Consider the following 21,792-nt stretch of genomic DNA (forward strand, 5'->3'; position numbering starts at 1 on the left):
CACAGTGGTCTTGAGAAATTCCTGAGTCCCAAACATGTTCTGGTTTTTCGTTTGGGTTTTTTTTTTGGGGTGTTTTGGGTGGGTTTTTTTGTTTGTTTCTTTTCTAGTGGCCATTACTAAAAAATCAGTTAAGCTTCCTGGATTAAGATGGTGGAGGGATGTTGGTCTGAAAGGCATTGTGTGTACTGAAAAAAGTCCTGGTTTACTTCTGACAAACAATTTAGAATCCTCCTCACTGGACATAGATGTCACTAGCCTGATACTGCACATACTAAATTCTACTTAAACACTTTATTTATTCACTTCATTGTAAGAACATAGCTATATTCAGCCCAGAATATATATGCAGCCCAGAATATGATGGATAACATCAACTGTTTTTTCCTTTTGTATTATTGTCTTATACTAGTCTTTAGTACTTGTTTAATTCCCTAATGAAGAAGAAAGAGCATGTAGAACAGATTAAACAAACATGATTTTATTGCAATTAATTTACAGGTACAGAGGAGTTTGATTCTCTCAGCTGCTAGAATTTTAGCTTCTGTGATGCCAGCCAGGTCCCTTAGCTCCACATGGAAAACATGATGGTGAGCAGGAAAAAAGCAGACTGAAAAATACTGATGTAATTCCACTTGTTCTAATATGCAAACTATGTGACCATAATGCTTGTACAAACAGCTTGTTGTTAAGGACTCAAGAAAGAAGAAATGCTATTTCAGCACATGCAATGTTCTGTGGTCAACAAACCAAGACATTTATTTTTTGTTTATCCAATAGTCCATCTAGCAAGGACTGTGCAAAAGCAGAAATATTTAAAACAATGTTACATAATTTGACATGGTCAGTAAATATGTCTTTAATCTAAAATGAGTCTTATGCCCAATACTCTCTCTTCCTTGGGGGTAAAGCCTGAATGGAAAGATAGCCCTTCAAACACAGTAGGATTAACTGGGTTAGATACTGATGAACTAGCATGTAAAAAGATTTCCAGAGGAAAAGGACCTCCATGGAGACTCCTTCAAGGGCTTCCCTCCAGCACTGCAGTGTCTTGCTGTGAGCAAAAGTACCACGGCTGATCTCAGTTGTTATGACATTTGAACAATATGGGATGCCTGTCAGTTATGTAGGACCCAGAGCTGAAGGAAGGAAGTTTCAGTTGAGCTTTGGAAAATCATTATGAAATAGTTTGTTTTTGAAATAACTGAGCAAATCCTAAGATTTGTTGTAGAAGCTCTGGAGCAGCAAGGCAGGGAGAAGGTGATACTATCAGGCAGAATGCATTCCAGTCGGACAGCTGTTAGGCTGCAGAGGTGAGCACAGCTCAGGTTGAAATCACAGATGGCTGCAGTCATCCAGCCTGAAGCAGTCAGAAGATGCAGCTTCTGACAACCCGCCCTGTCTGGCAAACTGGGAGTAGTCAGAGATACAGAAATACTCTAATGTGCAAACAATGAATAACACGGTGACCCAAGGAAATGTTGTTGGTTGGATTCTTTTTTCCATGTACTAGAGGAATGTTCTGTCTGCTTAGACTGTTTTGACTTAAATTGCTGTCCTCATCTGGTAAAAGATCAGGACCACCCCTAATAATACTTTAGAAAAATCTCTTATAGAGATTGTAGGAAATGAAAGTATGTTTCAAAACAAGGTTGTGCAATAGGACATGTGGGGGAAGAATCCTCTGTCCACGACACTTTAAATTATACAATTCTGAATCTCAGGGTTTGATTGCTGTGATCACTAGCTAGCACTCAGGGCTTCTCTGAGCTTTCTAAAGTACTGAGCTCATGAATAGACAAATTTCTAATAGCAGCCAATAGGTGCAACTGCTCTGTGCTTCCAGTAACTTAAATATACCATTAGCTGTTTCGAGCTGTTTTATGAGAAGCTGGGTCATTAGTTAGGACTTCCCATGTACTTCCTTCACTGTTCAGACTGTGCCCAGGATCTTGATTTAGCTTCTAATCTGAAAGATGTTTTCTCATGCAAAAATACTTCCTGTAGTACTGGTCAGCTTTTGATACCACCCAGATACAAAAGTTAACCTTGGAAGTGGGAGCACACATTGTGCATGCTGAAGACGTAGCCTAAAAGTAGTGAATTTAAAGCTACGTTGGCTTTCTAAATATATTTTAAGTGTTGTTTTGACGTTAGGCAAGTTACACCATTTTTTCCTCCACATACCTCATCTCCTTTGTTCAGCTTGTGTAATGTTACCCAAAAAAAATTGTTAGTCTGAATAACCAGCAAGCCAAATTCTGTTCAGCTGAAAGGATTAGTGGAGCTGAAATTACAAACTCTTTAACTTGCTGTTAGAAAAACAATAGAGCATAGCTTGACTTCCCAGCTCAATCTGCTGTTGCTGGATAAAGCAAACAAAAAATACTGAATTTGTAAACAGTACATTTAGTGCTGAGAATCACAGAAATCACCAATGCTGTATTTATCGTCCCTTTTTGTCCTACAAGGACAGTTTGGTATTTTTCCACTGAGGAAACTTGAGGTAGAAAATTCAAAACATGAAATGCAATTAAAAAGGACACAGGAGTTACTATAAATGCTTTCAATTAGAAGCTGAATAATTCAGTACTCTTCCAGATTTTACAGTCCCCAGAATGCTTCAGTGCCAGGTGGTATTAAGAGAATAAAACTTTAATATAGCAACATTGTTGTACAGGGCAGTTTTGTGATACAGGAGGGGAAGCTGCAGAACACCATTCTTACTGTTTATTAATACTATTAATACATTTTTGCTATTATTTATTAGGTTATTATTTGTTTGTTAATAAGGCAAAGTGCTACAAAACAGAAAGTATTACATTCAGATTACAGTAGAGGGTTCTGTTGTGTAAAGATGATCTATCTATCCTCTCACCTTTCTGTAGAGAAAACCTATCCTTTTGTCTTTTGTATAGGTTGGGAAGGACTCCTTTGGCAATGATTATGTTGAAAATTTGAAGAAGAATGGTATTTCTACAGGTAAAATTTTATTTTAATGAAACCTTATATAAGCTTTTTAAGCTTTAAAATCTGGCAGTGGAGAATTTCTTATTTTATTGCCTTATTTGATGTGTTTTGCCATTCAGAACTATGAATAATTATTTTGACACAACTGGCAAGAATGAATGAATATGAGTGAGAATTATGGGGACTTCTGAAATCAGCTGTACCACTAAAACTAAAATACAGTGTTATTACCTCTAAATCTCAGCTGATTACATCAGTGGAATTCACCTGAAGATACCTTGGAGATACACAATTGTTTAGGCTGGCATTAATGATTGTAATGCCTGTGAGAAATTGAAAATGCCAGTCTGATTATTCATTCTGAATTTCGTGTTGGGAACAGAAGGATAGAGTGGAAATGCATTTGTCAACTCAGTGCATCTCACCTCTATTCTGTGAAATGACACATGCAGTCATTTCAGAGACTGCAACCGATGTTTGTTAACACACATACACACAAAAATCAATGTTAAAAGCTTTCGGAGAAAAGGGAAAATTAAACATTTGCAATATTCTAGATATCTTTGCATCTTTGTAAGCCTAATTCTCTTATGTAAATGTATTATTGTGTGCTGCTGGCCTACATTATCACATTTTTGTCTGCATGACTCGTCTCCTTCAGGGTGGACAAGGATGGGCAGATACAATCATTAAGTGGCAATTCAATATTCTGTTTATCTTTTCTGCTTAATGTTCAGCCACAAGCTTCATTTACTGCATTCAAATGCTGCTGTAAAGACAGAACTATCAGCATTTTGTGGGCTTTTTTATTAGGCTTATCAGTACAGCATCTAAATATTTCACCAGTGTACATACAGGTTTATTCATTGTGTGTCTTTCAACTTATGCAAGAAACCAAGCAAGGATACCATAAAAATAATGTCTGTTAATGTACAGTCATAAATCTATCCAAAGCATGCCTACCTCATGAATAAAGACTTTGATCATGTAAATAAAGCTATTATAATACATAGCACTTAATGAAAATGTATATTCCACTAGGAACCTTAAATTTTATGTTTTCTGATTTAAGTGATTGCTCTTGCAAACTTAACATAGATTTTTGAATAGTCTTAATAGCAGCAAAAGAAAAAAATCAGAAAGAGAAATCAGAAATTCCATCACGTTGCACTTTATTGATACCTAGAGAGATCAACTGAAGGGTTGGAAGTTTTAGGTCCAAGTTACCAATTTCTGCTGATGGAGTTAAAAATGTCCCAGAATGGTGTTAGTCACCCCCTATGTTGATCAGCCCTGGAGGAAGACAGGCTGTAGTGCTGGTGATGCTGGTCCAGGATCCCAACTTGCATTCCAGGATTTGCAGGCAGGGGTGATTCGGTGTTCATAGACCTTTTTGCTTAGGACTGTCGTACTTCAGTCACTGTCTTTCCATCTCAGTTTCATTCTTGTCTAGCCTATCCCTGTTGTTATACATAAAGATACCGGTTACTGCATAAAAATCCTTTCTGTAATGACAGTTCTGCCAAATTTCATATCCTGGATCCCTGTTGTATGTCTTCTTTGCATCAGTTTTCTGTTCCTAATGTATCATCTTACCCTTTTCTTTCAAATTTCAAACCATTTCTCAGTTTTCTTTTCCCAGTCTTCTTGTCTTCCACAACTTCCACAACAATCAGCTACCAGTGCTGCTCAGACCATTTAGACCTTTACTGATGTAAACTGGGCAGCATGCAGCTCATGCTGCTTATTTCCTGCAGGAAGAGCACTGTGAGCACAGGAGACACAAGTTTTCAATGCTAGTGTGCAGACCTAACTCATGGTGAAGAGAAGCAAAGAAAGATCTGCTCTGAGCCCTGTAGCTCTGAGCTAGATAAGGATACCTCCAGGGCAAGTACCTGGAATACTTTAGCAAACCTGAATGGGCTTGATGTTATGTGTATTTTTCACCCTTGTTCAAATTTGAGCAGATTTTAAAATCAGCTGCAAAAGGCACATCTTAAGAAAGAAGCCAACTTCTGCCTAGCATCGAGTCCATGTTCTAAAATGCTAGAGCACGAGAGCTCCTTAGAAAGAAGGTCACCAATATTTGCCTCAAATAGTAGATTTTTCTCAAATACAGGGGTTGGTTTTTTGAGGGAGAAACAACTCATTTTGACAGTTTTCTACTACAGTTCTCCCTAAAAACCCTCCACCTATCATGGAAAGTTTCGTACCACTGTTTAATATTTGACAAATTTGCTGACGGCTGAAAACAGGTTCTTATAGTAGTAAACATGGAACACTCTATATAACAGACAGTGCTGCCAGCCTCACTTCTAGTTAATTTAGCTGAATAATAATCCAAAGAGGAAACATAGCCTCACCACTGCTTTTATAGCACATGTTAATATTACAGCTGAAATGCAAATCTACACAGAATTAAATGCTGTGTTGTTTTAATATTTTTGTTTTCTCCAGCCTTGACTCTTTTGTTTCATTGGATAAAAGAAATACTTCCACGTAGGAGTAGAGTGCCTGAGAAGGCTGTATAAATAACATGCTTTTTCTAAAGCAGAGATGTAGCCAAATTAAAGAATGTTGGACTCGCATTTCTGTTTTGTGGGTGTAAATTAACACTTTTTGTTGTTGTTAGCTTCTCTGGCATTGTTGCACATGAAAGAGTAATTAGCATTTTTAAATTACTGGAGGTTATGGGTTCATTTTAGATTTAATTCAATTAAACTGCATCACATGCTATTGGTTGAAAGTAATGTATTGAACTAATGCATGCTGTAACTTTTCCCTTTCTTAGCATTTGTAGGTCAGACTGCAGATGCTGCTACTGGAACTGCTTCAATAATTGTCGACAGTGAAGGTACATATTTCTACTCTGAATTGTCCTCTTTGTTCTGCCTCTGCAGCCATTAAAGAAACCTTTGCCTTATCACTGTTAATTGTGGAATTACTTTTTCCTACATCTTTAATTTTTTCAAGATTTTATTCATACTTTTTGGAACTTCCTTCTATTTCAGACAATGTTGTAGGGTGAGGTGCCTAAAAGTGGCAGAATTCAAATACTTAGATTAACAGTGTGACTGCTATAATTCAATCACCCAGCTGATCTATCTAGTTTTACATTGGCCAGAGCACATGGTGTAGCAGAAGGTTAAAGCTCTTCTTTTCCACTTTTACTGTAGAATCATTGAATAATTTAGGTTGAAAAAGACCCTTTAGGGTCATTGAGTCTAACCGTTCACCTAGCGCTGCCAAGTCCACCACTAAACCATGTCCCTGAGCACCACATCTACAGGTCTTTTAAATAGCTCCAGGGATGGTGACTCAGCCACTTCCCTATTTTAGCCCTTTCCAACTCTTGACAACCTTTTTGGTGAAGAAATTTTTCCTAGTGTGCAATCTAAACCTTCCCTCGCTGATGCAACTTGAGGCCATTTCCATTTCCTCGTGTCCTGTGGGGAAAGGGTTTCCCTCATCAGCACACTGAGTCATTAGGCCTTGAATAAGGAAAAGGAATTGTCCTTAATATTAGTAAAAATATTTATGTTGATCTTGTAATATTACTACAATTCTTGATCCCAAGTTACATCTGCAGTGATGCATAAACATTGAAATGGCATATCTGTTTTTTCTTTGTTTATTTTCCTTAGCCTGTGCCTTTGCTCTCATATTGCAGGGGGAGAAGAAAAGAAAATTTGTCTTGTTTTCATATTCTTCTTCAAGATTGCTAAATTATCCTCTGAAAACTTTCTATCTGTTCCTCAAGCAAGTTGTGCTGTTGAGAGCTCTTAGGAGAAGTATTTGTGTTTGGATCAAAATGTAGAGCTCAGGAGACCGATAACTGTTATGCAAACATAACAAATTAAGTGTGATTGGATGGATTAATTTACTTTAAGTTCAGCTGAAGGCTTTCATTTGAACAGTTACCATAGTTTAGCTACATGTTGATTTAACAAGCTTTGTAACCTGATGGTAGTACACTGGGCTACAGCTCAAAATGGGAAAGGAAACATGACTGTTCACTCCAAGAGCAGACCTGGGAAGGAGCTGTGACTAAAGGCAAGTCTACACAGGAACATTCAGAAAATTAGGCAAATTAGTTGGAGATGTCAGTTTAATTTTCTGTAAGTAAGATTAATCAAAGCCTTGCATGACAGCTCTAATTCAGAAATAAGGTAGCTCTAATACATGGAATAAACTGGATACCTGCCTCTTATTTCCACCCCCTTCTCTTGGTTTACATCACCAGGTAAATTACCACAGTAACTCTTAAGATCTCTCTTATACCCCATGGAGTCACTACTCTTGCCATTGTAAATAGGAGAGATTGTGAGAATAAAGTAGCATGCTCCCAGACCTCACCGTTCAGTACATGTAACCATGATTTGCACAAGTTTTGCTGTGCAGAATAGCTGAGCAAGGAGCAGTCTTACTACTTCCAGATCCACATGCATAGCCAGCTAAGACAGACGTGGTCTAAACCTGAATGAACAGAGGATGACCTCTTAAAATTATAATACCATGAATCTTTCTGGAGGCTAATGAACAAAACCATCTAAAACCTTTATAAACGTCAGGAATGGAAACTGACTGTTGAGTGGCACAAGTTCACAGTAGGCTCTTACATGTTAGTGTCAAAGGGTCTGTGACAAATCTTGTGATTCACATAGTAAGATGAATAATGCACAATGTTATGTAGTTTCTTTCTTTGAGAAACTGAAAACATCCTTAATTAAGTTACCACTGGCCTCAGATTTCATTCAAAATCTAGTAGAAGAGCAAACCTGGTCAGAACTATGCTACAAAGCAGCACATAATTGGTAATGGTTCTGGTTGTAGCTTCTCTCTAACACCATCTGGTCCTTGAATTGCGTAAATTGCAATAAAATAACAATAATGTTGTGCTTTGCTGTTGCAAGAGTCATCTTTTTTTCTTTCTTTTTTTTTTCCCTGTAGAAACCTGGCTGATTTGACTTAAACAGGTTTTACAGCACTTTTCAGAGGGCTTGTCTACGCGTGTATGTTTTACCACAGTAGTTGTGCTGGCATAGCTGAAACACCACAGTATTCAATGCACTGATGTAAAGTAGTTTGTGCTAGTTCAAATTATACCTAAAAGGGAAGCATCTGAAGTTGGGGATGGTGGTGGTGTTTTGTGTGAAGACAATGAAGGACAAACAAAAAAACATAGGTAGCATCTCTTTAAATGGCCAAGTTTTAATTGCTGTATTTTCACACACCTAACCCACACTTACAGTTTACCAGTTCTTTACAAGTACTGATACATGAGAAAAATGCCAACTCCAATCAACTGAATAAAATTACAGGCAGAAGTAGGAGAGATACTCAAGTAGAGGGAGCAGACAATGATGGATGAGTGGATGCAGAGGAAAAGAAAGCTGTAGAGAGCAGAGTCAGGGGAGGCTCTGAAATAAACTTTGCCTGATGTTACCTGCATCTGTCTAGCCAGTGCTGCTCAATTTCTGGGAAGGTTTTTGCTGGTTACTGAGTTGCACAGCTATAACTCACCCATTATTGTAAATGGCAAAGTACTAAAAATTTGGCAGTTATCAGGCACATCTGATATTCTCAAAGTTGTGTTGTATTCTGGGACAAGGCAGTATAATTTCAATAAAAGAGAGGTTAAATTGCTGCTTTAATGCAAAATAGTGGAGAGAGGTATAATGAGTTTATAATGCTGCACTGGAAAATATGCAGCCCAGAGGCACTGTGAAGGTTCCCTCTGGACTGGTCTCAGAATTCTGTGCAGAAATCTTTCTGGGACCTCGTGTTCCTTTCAGTTGTTCTCTTTTATGCAATTCCCTGTTCAGGTAGATTTTGACTAAACACAAGCTTCAGTTTACCAGGACCCTGTACACTTTGAACCTGTACTTTCTCTCTTAAGGAGAAAAGCTGGTACATCTGACTGCTTTTCTTAACACATCCTCTTTGAAGTGCATCACATCACTTTGAACCCCAGCTTTTGTTTCTCCTTTCAGCCTGCCACCTTTCCGCTAGCTCTGTCACTTAGCACACCTTCTGCTAACAGTGTGCTATTGAGTGGTAAGAACACCATGAAGTGTTGCACTTTTACATATACTTGCAGGGGAAAAAAAACCTCTTTATGGGTAATATTTTACATGATCACCTCTGAAGTTTGTTGCAGCTTTGTCTATATCTAGTACTGAGTGTTGACAGTGCCATTAAGCTGGCCTGGCTGGACCAACAGTTTGGACTGGTCTGACAACTTCAGTGTTCATAGCAAAAATTAAATGGAAGGACAACAGAGGTTGGTGGGTCATGATTAAAGTGTTCTTGATTATTACAAGTTAGAACTTAGAGCTCACCTACACAGAACACTGTGAGATAACCCTCACTTGAGATAGGCATTGTGCTGACTTTACTATAAAGTTATTAATGATTCATGAATGGTAAATAGGCATTATTTTGTAGGTTAGTATAACTTCAATACCAAAACACTACCAGTATAAACCCATTCAAAATATATATTGAGATAAGGCTAAATAAACAGGGCAAATGTAGAATACATATGCCAGCTTGTTTGAATTATAATTTCCAAAGAGAAAATCTTTGTTTTGAATCTTCAGGGTCATGAAGAAATGTCACCTGATTTTTTATAGGATAACTATGTATTGACATTCCTCATTAACTTAAATGTTTTGTGTAGGAGACTGCACAATGCTTCTACCAGTAATTGCATCAAAATTATACCATGACACACCCAGAACTTGCCCTCATATTCATGAACCATGTGATTTGGCAGCAAACGTTTTTCATGTAACATTATTTTCTGGTCACAAACATCACCTTTATTTATTTACTTCCTTATTATTATGCAGAAGCTCCACAGCTATTGTTACAATTGCATTGTTTGAGATTTTGGGGAGTTCTAAGCACTACTGATGGCTTTTAGCTCACCATTCATATTAAAAAGTGATGGTTATTGCACTGTGTTGTGTATGGTTTGGCTTTGATTTTTCCGCTGGCACTTCTCATCTAGTGGCATCTATAAAATGTCACTTGTAAAAGAAATCTAGTTTGGGTTACCCACCTTTCTAAGAAGTGACAGTAGCAGGTTTAGAAGCCCAACTGGGGACAGCATTCACACTGTTTAGAGTATTCATTGGACCCATTCCCCATCTGGTGTAAGCTTCCACAAGCTTATCAGCTTCATTTAGCTGTTCTAGCTTATAGCAACTGTGAATGCGGCCCTTAATATTCCAGCTGATGTCTGCAAAACTTAAAATTATATAGATGCTCCCATTAAAAGTGTGAATTTTTAGTCTAAGTAAAGATCTTTTAGAATTAATGGCAATGCAGTGAGTTTATTTTTTCATTCTTAGTGTGGGTAACATTTAACCTCGCTTGAGCTGCTTCAAAATGAGGTGTATGGCTTAAGGCTTCCCCTAGAGTTAACAGAAGTGCATAGGCATTTCTGGACAGTAGTAGTAGTAGTAGGATTTTTCTCTTAAACTTTAAAAATTAGTCAATGTTGGACAAGATGAATCCCACCCCTCTTTGCCATCTGTCTTTAACTCGGTTGTCCCCGGTGCCAATTTCCCATCTGATTTCCCTGGCAAGAAGTAATTGCTTTCAACAAAATGGTTGCTGGTAATACAAAATCCTGGTATTAATTATGAGTGCATGGGTCCACATTCTGCTTTCATGCACACTGGTGTAAGCTTGTGGTGAGGGCTGTCGTTCACAGCTAGTGTGGTGTATGTAGCTAAGAACAGAATGTGGCTACTTCCCTCCAGCTTGGGTGAAGCCCATCGGGACTGTTGTATCGCAGTAGGTGCTGCATTTCCCTGGCAGGTTTGAAAGGAGACTTTAAGTCTCTGACCTTCTGTAGTTGCACAGAAAAGCTTCTGACTGTGATCCAGTACAGCATGGTCTACCTTGAATTTGCACATATGGGTTTAAGCAAACAGCCTTTCCTTATTGCCTTGGGCCATTAGCTCTAAAGTCTAATAATAATATACATGTCAGTACAGCTAAATAGTTCAGCAAGATAATGCAGCAAGACATGTGGATAGAGTCTGAGATTCTAGGTAGCACAGAGTCCAAGCAGAAATGAAATGTGGTTTTGTCCACTGCTTTCCTGCCTTTTACTGTTTGCACTACTGCACCCTATAAGCTTTCAAAATAAGATGCAACTTGCCTTTGAATGTTCCCTTTACGGGGTTCAGATGTCTTTGGTAGCATTTACTTGTTGCAGAAGGCTTTTTCTTTCTCTTTTTTTTGTCCGAGATGCCCATCATTGTCTGTTGAAAAGCAGGGCGTTGGCTTTAAATGCTGAGGTTTTGCTTTTCATATGCAGCTGTTCTGTACCAAACCATTGACAGCAGAATTGCTTTGGAAAGCTTGGGCCCCTCCCTCTGAGATCACTATATTATTCTTTCCATTGTCCTGCTTTCTCTTCAGAACATATTTACGGAGACAAGCTTTGCACATTTCTCATTCAAAGGACTTTGAAGTCGCATTCAACAAAAATAATGTATTTAAAAACATAAATATTTATTTACAGAGTAATTCAGTTCATTACAGAATTGGTAGCCTTTAATGATTGGCAGTCCTTAAAGGAATCTGCAGCGGGGGCGGGCTGAGCCTGTAAATCAAGGAACAACTGACTTATTGAATTTAATACCTGAGTGATTAACAATAAATTTTAATTTGAAGGCTCTTATGCCTGAAGGTCTCTGGGTGTTGTAACAGAGATTAAAAATACAATGAAAGAAAGAAACTGCAATAAAAGAAGGCAACTTGCGTGTCTGGAGGAAAACAAAAGGATATTTGGAACCTACGTAAATGACCCTCCTCACCTAGCTGTAAAACAAACTACAAGAATTAAAAGGATCTTTCATGTGCTTTGAGATACTGCTGTGCTTCCGCACCTGTAGTTTTGCTTAGACCATTCTGCTGGCCAGCTCTAACTGCAGGAGAATGTGTCACCCACCTTCTTTACTCACTCCTGATAAAGCTTTGCTTAGACACAGACATTTTACCTCTCTGGCTTTTTGTGACTAGCTGCTTCTGGTTGTGATGATAGTTAGGGGCCCTGACTTGAAGTGTCACAGGTGAGTGGAGCAAGCCTGCTGCTCTGAAATCTAAAGAATGTGCATCATTTTCATAGCTGTAGGAAATAGCCTTCTGTTCCCAGCTGATGGGAAAATTCAAAATGTTTATGGCATTTTTGGCACATGAACTCAATAATCACATTGACGCTTTTCCAAGTGCTACTGGCATATTTAGGAGAATGTAAATTGCCCCATCATTTGTGTCCCCTGCCGTCCTGGTGCTCTGTATTGACGAGGTGTGTAAAATGCGATAGGGCAGCTATGTGCGCAAGAAGTAATAGCTTCATTCTATTTTCTTGAGGAGGGAAATGAAGCTGGATTGAATAAGAAAGATCTTGGGGGCTATTTTTCAAACACAAAGTAGTGCTGACAAACTGTTGACTAAAAGGGGAAGACAAAACAAGGCCAGATTCAACAGGGCTTTGAGCAAGCTGGTCTAGTGGAAGGTGTCCCTGCCCATGGCAGGGGGTTCGAAATAGGTGATCTTTGATGTCCCTTCCATAGAGTCCCTAGGATTCTATGAAATACCAGCCTTAGGATATGTCCCCCATCTCCACTGTGACTAGTACAGTGAATGTACAGTGAATCTTTAGAATTCATAGAAAACACCAAAGTAAGTCTGGGGAAAGATCGTATGTGACATTTCCCAATGGAATATATACTGCATTTGTTGTGTGGTATATCGTTCATTAGTCTGATGATCTTTTTATCTTCTTAAATCTTCAGTTATGTTATAGAATCATAGAATACCAGGTTGGAAGAGACCTCAAGGATCATCTGGTCCAACATTTCTTTGCAAAAACACAGTCTAGACAAGATGGCCCAGCATGCCCATGGCAGGGGGGTTGGAACTAGATGATCTTGAGGTCCTTTCCAATCCTAACTATTCTATGATTCTATGCTGTCCAGCTGAGTCTTAAAAGTATCCAACACTTGAAAATGTCATCAATGCATACATTTTTAATGCAGATTTTTTGGAAAGTAAATAGAAACACTCATCTGAAATTTATTGTAGAAAAGCAGGGAATTGTTTTACGTACTTTATTGCAAATGTTAACGTAAAATACACAATATCTTCTCTTTAGGACAGAATGTTATCGTCATAGTCCCAGGAGCCAACCTGCTTTTAAATTCTGAAGATCTGAAGAAGGCTTCTGATGTCATCTGTAAAGCCAAAGTGGTTGTTTGCCAGCTAGAAATAACCCCTGCTGTTTCTCTTGAAGTTCTGAAAATGGCACGTGCCAATGGAGGTAATTTAACATAAGCTATTCTGTCTCCCTCATTTGTGTGGCATGAAAACTATTCTTTATCATGCTTTCTAAATAAAGATCTTGAGGTCTATTCTGCTTTCTATCATACTGGTTTTATTTAGAAATGAAACAATAGCCAACAAATCCATGCTATGCCAATGAAAAGTGAGTTCAGTTTTTAAGCTTTGCAATATTTACCTTGCATGGCAAATCGCCCCATACCCTTATAATCAAATTGTGTGTGTTTGGTGCTGCTTTTCCTCTGATTTTCATGCTGTGAAGAAATACAGTATAATCTTGTTAGGTCAGGAACCATTGGCCTGACTGGTATTACTCCAGAGTAGAACAAGGATAGTGAATGCAAGTAAGTAAAGTTCTACACACAATGAAGTGAATGAAATTACCTCAAAAACAGACTTATGCCCTTGTTCTCCCAGCATAGCAGTAGGTATGGCTGTGGTTTTCTGCATAGAAGTAAAGCTCTTTAAAGCTTTTTCTTCTTAACCAACATTCTTAGAGAGTGACTTGACATGTTGCCATTGAATAGACAGTTATGGTCTGTGAAATTATTAGTAAATCATTACTGAGCTATACTTTTAAATGTAGGTGCTTGTTCCTTCAGTATAGTATGTATGTAAGTGAAAACTGTCATTTTGCTTGAACAGGATGGGGTTTCACTACCAACACGATGGCTTTTTTGTTTAAGTGCCTGTAATACTTTCAGTTACTCAAGCACAATTACCAGTGTTTGAACACTAAGTAAATAATTATGCTAGTGAGACATCTGTATGAGATTAAAAGTATGTTGGTCATGTCTATCGAGAAGATAAGACTGGGGGAGAATAGAGATGCAGGTCAGAGATGGAACCAGATGTGAGGCTGGAGGAGAGTGGCTCTGAAACTGAGGTGGTAATCATCATAACCTCTATAAACAGAACTGTACATGGGGAAAATTATTTTGTTTGAAATATCAAAGCTGGGTTCATGCAAATCTGAATAAAAACTTCAGAAAACTGAGTAGCACCTGAAATGCTTGAGATAAAAGGGGGGGAACAGAACTTACTATATTTTTCCATTATGTGTTATGAAAATGGATAAAAGCATTCTTAACCTAGTGGTTAATGCACAATAGTTGAGTCACGAGTCAATATCCATGACTTATTTTGTCTACTTCTAACTCTATGCATAGCTCCGGTAAGATGCTTCACACTTTTGTCACCCTCATATGGCAAAATGCCAGTCTGTGACAGAAGAGGGGATTTTTTTCAAGGCAATTAAAAACTCCAAACCTGATACATGGAACTGACATGTGAGCATTTAGCAACTGTAGACAGCACAATATATCGAGAAAAGATAGTAGTTAATTGAAGGCCAGCTATAGTTCTGTGCTGTCAGTCTGCTACCACTGTGCAGCTCTCGTATCCAGAAAGCTTTGATTGCTTCTGCTTTAAAGCAATAGGCTACACATGTTCAAATGTCATGTGCAGTCAAATTGAAGTAAACAGCTGAGTTTGTAGCACTGTAAAAATCTATCCTTAGCCAACTGTAAATTGTTCCTGCAATTTTCCTTCTTTTAGCCTGCAATACCCTCATGTATAATTCAGTACTGCATCTTAAGAAGTGCACTAGACTATTTTTGTTTAAAACAGATGCAAACCCAGATGCCTCAAACCTCTGTTTCAAGGGTTTGGGGGTTTTTTTGCTTATTTGTCTTCATCCTTAAGGAAAAAAATACAGTAAGATGGAGAAAGAATGGACACACAGGCAAGAACCCTTGGCTTCTGTTCAGCATCACCTGGATCTGTAAGCTAGAGAGGGACATTTCATGTTCTGATATCCTCTCATTATGGCACAGATTGTTAAAGATATAGAGATGAAAGGAAGGGAAAGGAAGGAAAGGAAAAGGTTTATTGTGAGTAATGATATGAAGTGTGTATGAATTGTAGTAGAAATCTGACAGGAAAATTCTAGGTCTTTAATGGCCATGTGTTGTGAAGCTGCTGATTTTTCCAAGAGAACCACTTCATTGATGGGCAAAATGTTAGTGTTTATCTAAGTCTATAAAGCAGTTTTGGGGCTTCTGTAATGAAGGATTCTATAAAAGATGACTGATAACATCCCACCTATTAATACTGTAGTATTAATATGAGAATATAAGAATGGGCTGGAAGCAACCTCAGTTAGTAAGGTTCTGTGCCACCTGCAAGTAAAGGATCTATTTTTCATGTGCTTCACCTTTTTAGTCTTGGGCTGTGATTTTTCAGATCAGTTGTTTTTCTGTGGTTAAACTCCTTGTAATTTCTGCCAAAGCACAGCAGCTAAAAGGGCTAGCCCCTTTTAAATTATGAGTATTGCCTACCTTAACATTTACATAAGTCCTGATAGTAAAAGAGCTTTATTTCAAAGAAAAGCCTTTACAATAGCATGGAAATCTGCATGATTTTTACTGCATCATCTGCCTTTGAGAAATAACTACTTTCCACAAAGTCTTGTTAGAGCTCCACAGCTAGCTTCTCATGAGAGTGTGTCCATGCAAGCAGTTGTCCCTTTGGGCAGCATGACTTTCAGTGTAGTTCCTGAATCTGGTTTTAAGTAACTTCTTTTATACTACTGAAGATCTCTTCAGGCCCAGGAAATGCAGAACAGGAGCTTCCTTGATTGGAATACAGAAGAGGGAAAGCTGGACAGGAACGCTGGGGACAGAGAGTAGATTTCAAAGAGAAGTGTAGGAGGGATTTGCTTGATTTTGGGGGTGGCAGAGGATGAAGGAAGAAAGAAACTGAAAGAGGAACAAAATTGGAATAGATAATAGGATTTGTTGAATTTGAATAGAAATTGGAATATGGAGGTAGGGAGTAGGCTGTGGGTACCGGAAGAGTCAAAAAGAAAACATAGGAGAAGGGGCATAAAGAGCTATTATCTGATACAAGTTGAGTGAAATTGCATTGTGCTTATGTAAGGAGGCATAAAGAATGGAAGCTAGGAGAGGAGTATGGATTCTTGGCAAAGGATGAGAAAGAACTGGGCAAAAAGTAATTTGGTGTTCCTCAGGGAGACCAAACAAATTTCCCTGTTCACAAGCTATGTGCTTCTTCACAGCCTGAAAGAGAATTGTATGGTTCCTCTATCTCCCCCTGGCTCAGCAGATATTAAATATGGGAGCAAGCTAATAGTAATGTATTACACACTATTCATGATGCATCTGTATTACTTAAAACCCAAGTTGGAACACTTCCAGTGGTGCTCCTGACCCATGTATACGTTGGTATGGTACCACCTGACAGAGTTTGTTTTCCAGTATGTGCTGTTTGTTTGTTTTACCTAGGAAAGTATACCTTAAATATTTGTGTTTTAAAAAACTCTGTTAGGGTTGCAATTCAGAAAATAGGAAATGCAAGAGTTAAGGTTGCATGTGAAACCTTAATTTGTATCCTTTCTGCATATGTATTATGTTGCAGTCTTTAATTATGTGATCACATGCTGTTTTTCAGTGGTATGTGATCATATAATTAAAGAGTTTATTATAATACATACTGTATTGTAATAATATAAGGGAGCCAAATTAAAATTTCATTGGAAATCCTAATCCTTGCATTTTCTGACTTCTGAATAAATGTCACTTTAATACTCGTTTCACCAAGGCAGGTAGAGAAACAACCCAGAGTTGTACAGTCAAAGGCTAAGACTTTCAGAGTGTTAATCAAAAAGGTCATCTTCTGAAGTCATCAGTACCCAGGTTTCACAGGTCTCTGTGCATCTTTCTCTTCTAGGGCATTAACTGGGATTCTGTATAGTCTGAATATTATTTGCTATAGCATAGGGTCTAAAACAGTCTGAAAACATAGGCATCCAATTTGGAAGATCTGATCACCTACTTACTATAAGGAATCTTTCTAATGTGAGAGGGTGTGCTTTGTATAAAAATGATGGCCTTGTGGCTAAGACACAAAAGTATTAATCATGACATTGGCAAAGTGAGAAACCAAGGCAGAAGATTTCCTGTGCTAGCAGTGAGTAAGTCACTGTCCTCATGACAAACCTTTTCTGCTGTTACACAGGGCCTTAGGCTACAGTTTAAAGTTAGGTTAACTAACATATTCTACCACGTGTTAAGTTTAGGTCTAGCTCTGCCAGATAGCATATTAAAAACATGCAATGCCTCATCTACACTACAGTTTTATAATGTGGCAGTTTGAACAAGTTAGGTAACACATTCAGAAGCACGTTTAATTCCTTGTCTGGACATGCCCTTCATTACTCCATACCCGTGTTGCTTCATGTACAGATAACAACACTGAAAACACTCTAGAGCTACACTTACTAAAATCCTGGAAGAAGCATCATCAGTTAAACAAATTGCATTGCTGGCTGATGCTTTCCCCCCTTTTTTAGTTAGTCATTTCTTGGTTACTTCTTCTGTTACTCTTCTGTCGTGTTCCCATCATGACAGGTGCCTGCACATAAATCAGAAGGAACTTTAATAGAGTAAACAAAACTTCTAGCAGTTCTATACAATGAGGTTACAGGAACCAAGAGTCATTTGAATGTTAATAATAAGCATTGGGGGCTGTGAATTAAACTCAGTGGTGTTTCAGGTGATGGTTTATGAACCTAAACCACCAGAAATTTAGACTTTTTCTTTCTTTCTTTTTTTTTCCAGTAAAGACTTTATTTAATCCAGCTCCAGCCCTTGCTGACCTAGATCCACAATTTTATACCCATTCCGATATCTTCTGCTGCAATGAAACTGAGGTAATGGTCATACGTCATGTTAAAGAAGGAGCCTTGAGCAGTAAGATTTCAGAGAGATTCTCTTCTCAGAAATGCAGCATAGGGAGCAGGAAAACTGAGGCATGCTCCTTTCACATAGGACTTAGGAGGCAACAAGTTTGCTGCCTGGCTTAACAAGCAGAGAGGAGTATTCTGGAATACCTTTAAATTGCACTCAAAATTAAGTCATTTGCAGTGGGAAGGTTTTGTCCTTAAAACAAATCCATAAAAGGACATTTTTAAAACGTTTTCACTGAGTGGCAAATATTTAGATAGATCCTAGTCCTTGTCTGCAGTCCCTTGATATGATTAGCAGGAATGTGCTAGCCACAGTGTTCTGACAGTTTTAAACTCACTTGCCAGGAGGTGATGCACACATGCTGCACTTGATGGCAAATAGCTTCATATGCCTTTTCCTGTCAGTTCTGTTTTCAGTGAATGTGTTTCTCTGGCCCTTCAACTGTGTTTTCCATCTTCCTTTTCCCCCCCCCCCCCCCTTTCTCCCTCTTTTCTAATTCAAGTGTGTTATTTCTCCCAAAGGAAATTATTTTTGTCACACAAGAGACAAATTAAACTCATCTCATAAGGCCTTTGTTTAAATTTCCTATTTATTAACATTATGCATGCTGTGTTCCTTCCCCTCACCCTTTCTTTACATAAACAGGAATGTGGGAGAAGTAACCTAGTGGATAGAAGCCATGCCTTGATCGTAGTTAAAGATACCTCCAACAAACATGATTTCTGCAATGAACATGTTACCTTGTTCATTGTGGAGATAAGGGGCAAGAGCTAAGAGAAAAGGTTGGCTCTCCTTGTTACCCTCTTCTGAAAGCACTTTTAAAACCCATCACAAACCATATCAGAAGTTCTCAGTTCACAAGTCTAGCATTTAAACGTCAGTCTAAGTAACCCAAATGGGCATCTGAATTTTATTCTGGGATGTTTCAGTATGTGCCTGCCCAGTTCAGATACCTCAGAGCATTCAGGAATTAGCAAAATAATGATGTGGGAGATGGATGCCACAGCTTCTCAGGTCTCTGAAAGGCAAAGTTCCCAGTATAGATAGAATTTGTGGCTCAGACCAACAGCTATCAGGACTCACTTAGATGTAATGAAGAGAATGCTAAGGCAAAAGTATTTATTCTTATTCAGGGGACTTGCAGGACACCCATATGGTGTTTTCTTTATGCTTTCAGGAAACACTTGTGCCTGGACCATGCCCCTGCATTAGCTCAGAACACCCATGCTCTCCCACCAGTTTAGTAAATGTCATTTGTTGTTTGCTTTTTGCATAATGTCACTACTTACTTCTTTTTTTCCCCCTGCAAAAACTTCTCTGCCATATGTTAGAAGCAAAACTTTGCTTCCCATTACTTGTCTATTCCTGACTTTTGTCTCATTGCCCTTTGCAACACACATGTTAAAGTTTTCCCTTTGTTATACTTTATTGCTAGAGGACAGCCTTGAAAGAGACATTCTTTGAGAAGTTTAGCTTGCTGGAGCCAGAGTGTATTATTATGACGACCACATGGAGAAAAGAAAATTACTTCTATTTGGAGAACAAGAAATACAGGTGTATAATTATAATAGATCCCTGCTCACTCCTCTGCCTTTCCTGCAGAGCTGGTGGTACAGTTTGCATTCTTTTCTGCTATTTTCTTTTAAAAAGTAATTAACATTTGAAGATAGCTGGGATCACTGCAGGCACAGTCAGGCATAGAAATACACTCTCTACTGTTGAGGAGGCTTCTCTCTTCCGAATGTATGGAAATGGTAGACCTGGAAGTTCCTGCCAGCCATATGGGAGCACTGATCCAATGTGGGACTCCTACAGCATATTCTGAGAACAAGAATGGCACATAAATACCTTTGCTTTTAGCAGTAACATTTTCATACTTTGCGATGAAATCAATTACATTAGCACAACCGCAATAATCAATTATGTTTGATTTCATCCTCTCTGTGCATCTGATTTGTTACTGAATTGATTTTCAGGGATGAACTATTGCCATTGTTCCCTTCTTTTTGCTGAGAAAAGAGGAAGAATGAAGCATTTGTTTTTCTTATGTCACAAGTTTGAAAGTTGGGGCTTTAGTAATTGTTATATATTCATATGCCATCTGGTTTCTGTTTTCTTTCATGACTTTCTTTAATTTCAGATCCCTGTAATATATTCACTTGAGAAGTTTGATATAGAGATAAATGTTTACATACTCAAGTAAAGGTTACCAGTCACATCTCTGTGTGGCACTTAAAAGCAATGTTAATTCTAAAGATCTTGAAGATAATTCTAATGGTTAAGACTTTTTCCATTCAATGAACTACATATGCATTTCCTTTATCTTCTAACATCAGGAAGAACCCAGGACTTTGGTGACGCAGAACATATACAGGGAAAAGATCTTTTGATGCATATTTTTTTCATTTCCCTCAGTACCTACTAGCAGGCACAGTCAGAAAGGAGCAATTGGATAAGACAGAACTTTGCTCTTTGCTCTGAGCCATTATGGCCATGGTTATCTTATAGATATTTTTTTAATCATTAGTCTCTATGGTCTAATTTATTGAACATGCCACTTAAAAATGTCTTCCTGAGATGTTCTGTTCCAGCTCCATTGCCTCTCCTACTTGGTATTTCAAAGTTTCAAATAACTTCCTTCTAGCCAAAGTTCTATTTATGCTCCAGCCTTCCCCCCTTTTGGGATCTTTTATTTTTGGGGGGGATTTTTAGATACTACCAGAATAAAAATAGTGTGCTTCTGCTTTATTATTACTGGGTCTTTCAAATAGTTAATAAATCATCTTGGATTTAAAGATGAGCATTCCAGTTCAGTTGTTTCTAAAACACAGATATACTTTTAAACACAGCTATATATATATATAAACAGATATATAGATTAAATTTACACTGATTTTTTCTTTTTTGTACTTGCAAGTTTTGGTTTAATCACTTAAATTTACACGTATTTATCACACAGTTTTACCAAAATGTCCTTATCTTTCTTGTTCACCAAGAAATACCTTTAAATGATAAAATCCTGTGGTTTGTGAATATTATGTGCATGTGTTTGCTAAGAGGAGATGATGTTAGCTGGAGAACAGAACATTAGCCATTTAGCTGGACACCTCATACACTATGTGGAGTGTTTGCATTGTTAAAATTGAGGAAAATGGGGTAGTCCTTGTGATTAGCTGAACTATTACTGTGTGAGAAGTTCCTGTTATTTACTGCCATGAAGGTCAGGAGGTTTGATCTGCAATGCAATAAATGCAAATGCAATGCAAGCACAATAAAGGTTTTAAAATGTCAGCTATAGTCTCAGCCAGCCATGGGATGTTGGGTCCCAAACATGCAGGCATCAGATACAGCATTGCACTTTATTCTCTATCCTTCATTAAATGCTTTAGGATTTAATGAAATCACATGCGGTATCTGGTATAACAGCACAGCTTGTTCTTATGGATTTATGTGCTAGAGAGAAGCAAACAAAATTATACTATCAGTGCATTATCTACCATTAGTTTGTCTAGAAGGCTCTTCACAAGCTGTTCTTTTCACTCTTGCTTGTTGCAATAATCATTTTTTTCTATGTCTGACATTACTTTCTTTTTATGTGGTTCATGAACAAAAAAACTCAGAACAAATCTTGCAAGGTTATCAGTTCTTTCTTTGCTTAGCCTGTAGTTCAGTTTTATCTTTTCCCAGGAAGATC

The 21,792-nt window shown here is 38.1% G+C and overlaps 1 protein-coding gene across 5 annotated transcripts in view; it reads left to right on the forward strand.

The window, feature by feature from the left end:
• Positions 1 to 21,792, forward strand: part of RBKS (ribokinase) — a 73,706-nt gene that overhangs the window by 21,077 nt on the left and 30,837 nt on the right. For 4 of the 5 annotated variants that reach the window (XM_034060381.1, XM_034060379.1, XM_034060380.1 and 1 more), the window contains exons 3-6: positions 2,916 to 2,979; positions 5,759 to 5,821; positions 13,145 to 13,309; positions 17,970 to 18,061. In XM_034060381.1, the coding sequence (XP_033916272.1) occupies positions 2,916 to 2,979; positions 5,759 to 5,821; positions 13,145 to 13,309; positions 17,970 to 18,061 (384 nt within the window). Of the gene's footprint in view, positions 1 to 498; positions 588 to 2,915; positions 2,980 to 5,758; positions 5,822 to 13,144; positions 13,310 to 17,969; positions 18,062 to 21,792 lie in introns of all 5 variants that reach the window. The other variant, XM_031045332.2, reaches the window with a different exon arrangement.

Source organism: Melopsittacus undulatus, chromosome 3, assembly GCF_012275295.1.
Source record: "Melopsittacus undulatus isolate bMelUnd1 chromosome 3, bMelUnd1.mat.Z, whole genome shotgun sequence".
NCBI lineage: Eukaryota > Metazoa > Chordata > Aves > Psittaciformes > Psittaculidae > Melopsittacus > Melopsittacus undulatus.